The 2092-nt window shown below is 34.8% G+C and overlaps 1 protein-coding gene across 1 annotated transcript; it reads right to left on the minus strand.

The window, feature by feature from the left end:
- Nucleotides 1-67: 67 nt before the first annotated feature.
- Nucleotides 68-2086, minus strand: LOC111378849 (protein SIP5-like). The gene is made up of 6 exons (XM_023002128.1): nucleotides 1632-2086; nucleotides 1101-1152; nucleotides 946-991; nucleotides 681-762; nucleotides 426-570; nucleotides 68-342 (listed from the first exon to the last, which is right to left on the minus strand). The coding sequence occupies exons 1-6, from the start codon at nucleotides 1821-1823 to the stop codon at nucleotides 83-85; spliced, it is 777 nt and encodes a 258-aa protein (XP_022857896.1). The 5' UTR covers nucleotides 1824-2086; the 3' UTR covers nucleotides 68-82.
- Nucleotides 2087-2092: the final 6 nt, after the last annotated feature.

Here is a 2092-nt window from a genome sequence, read left to right on the forward strand (position 1 = left end):
GTCTAGGCAAGCTCCTATAAATATAATGTTCTATAATAAAATTATTAATAACTAATAATATAGGAAGATATTTTGTCTTCAGTCAGATTTTTCTTGAGATAATTAGCATGTAAAAATGATAGCCACTTGTCGACAGCCACATCTTTCTAGAATGTGCGGTCCACACACCATAAAATTGCATAGAATCAAAACAGTAAATGATATTAAACAGTAAGTTCACAACCAAAGAAGTTAAATACCTATTTTGCCTTGGATGAGAAGGTGGTCTTATTACTGAAGCAGCACCAGATGCCTGAGAGGTGACAATTTCCTCACCTTCCACAGCAGAGGCAAAAGACGGAGCTGCAATGGAAAGGAAAGTAAGTGAATGATCGAAAACACATCAAGAAAACCTAAAGGTGTTAACTCAGTCTCATGTCATATACCTGCTGTTGAGAAATAGTTAACCTCACTTGCTACTGCAATACTGCTTGAAGAACTAATTTCTCTCCGATTCAGTACTCTCTCCTCTTCATCCTGAAGTTCCTTCTGCCTCATCCTTATTTTAGCTTCTATAACTCGTTGTTCTTCCTGCATATGTAAATTATGAGAACAAAGTTCAATTTGGATTTCAGAATGCCGTTCGAGATATCTTAAAGAAGAAAAAGATAAAAGCAATAATTAGGATAAATCAATCATACAATTTGTTCCAAGCCTTTCTCCTCCTTTGTCTTGACACCTCGATACTCCACAGCGTAATTGAGGGATTTACAGAAAGGACATCTACTAAGGTTAAGGTAAGCATAAAGAAATTTGAAACACCTAAACAAACATAACAATGCAAAATAGATGGGAGCATGTGATGATGAGCAAGTGCATACACCCACATATACACATACATAACCATTTTGATCCAACAGAAACTTTAATATGTAGACAAATCAAACTGAATGAAATCAAGGATACTGTGTAGGCCGAGTAGAATTAGGTGTTTTCATCTGCAAAAAACACTCTAGAACATAGAAACATGTCCAAATAATCATTAGAATGAGAATCAACGAATTCAACGATTTTATCATTTTAGAACAATGTCATTAAGAAGTACATAGTGCAAATCATACCTGTACAAATGCCTTTCGTACAGCATCTTGACCTATTAAGACTTGGATAGTACTGAAAACATGCAAAACATAAAAAGAAAATATTGGTGAGAAAAATGTCATACGACTCATATGATGTGCTTTAATGCATTACGAAAACAAACTAGCCTTATTGATTCTAACACTATGACAATTGTCTTTGTTCTAGTCCCAGAAAGTAGAATAAGAGCTAAGCCTCAATTGTAGCATAACCGAAATTCAATCAAATATAGTTTACTCAATGTTCCATTCCCAATTGCTAACACATTGTAACGAACGCATTTCCATTACAGACTGTCATTTAACATAATTAGTAGGCTAAGCTAACTTCTAAATAACGGTTCAATTATTTCCTATATCCACCTCTTTCAACTATTTTGCCAGGGTAACTTGCTTTTTCATTTCTCAATTACTCAGACAGAATATCAAATCCGCATTAGGTTAAGTAAAAACAACCAAGAACGTCATGATAGTATAAACAACCAAAAACAAGACATGAAGAAAGTAACATACCAAGAAGCAAATGGGACAATCCTCAAGATCACACCCACATTCATCATCACCAGGGTAACAAGGTGCCAGCTTTGAGTCAAGAATGAGTTTTCTAAGCTTCTTGTGGTCCACATCTTTGTGTTGATACAATCCCTGAGGCTTAGTGTACTTCTCGTCCACCACTTGCTTCCTCCTCCCCAATTTATTCCCCATATTAGAAAAACAAACTCCAATTTTCAGTTTCTTTTCTTTCTCAAGGGAAAATTCATTTTTTACACTATTTACAAGATCTCACTGAATAGAAACACGAATGTCACTATCCCAGAACAAGAAAGTCAGGAATTTGCAATAAACACATATGGAAATGTCCTACAAAACAAAGAAGTTAAGACAAAAACCATTACTTTCGGTAAAAATAACAGAGGCCCACTAAATTTCATCAAGAAAAGTATAATCGATCAAAAGAAATTGAATTTATGCTC

Source organism: Olea europaea, unplaced genomic scaffold, assembly GCF_002742605.1.
Source record: "Olea europaea var. sylvestris unplaced genomic scaffold, O_europaea_v1 scaffold18818, whole genome shotgun sequence".
Taxonomy (NCBI): domain Eukaryota; kingdom Viridiplantae; phylum Streptophyta; class Magnoliopsida; order Lamiales; family Oleaceae; genus Olea; species Olea europaea.

What these genes read in the sequence shown, in the direction of transcription:
- LOC111378849 (XM_023002128.1), bottom strand. Translation starts at nt 1,823, where the DNA reads ATGGGGAATAAATTGGGGAGGAGGAAGCAAGTGGTGGACGAGAAGTAC. An exon ending in ATTGTCCCATTTGCTTCTTG is followed by an intron (nt 1,153 to 1,631) that starts GTATGTTACTTT and finishes GCATGTTTTCAG; the next exon opens with TACTATCCAAGTCTTAATAG. An exon ending in TAACTATTTCTCAACAGCAG is followed by an intron (nt 343 to 425) that starts GTATATGACATG and finishes TTTCCATTGCAG; the next exon opens with CTCCGTCTTTTGCCTCTGCT.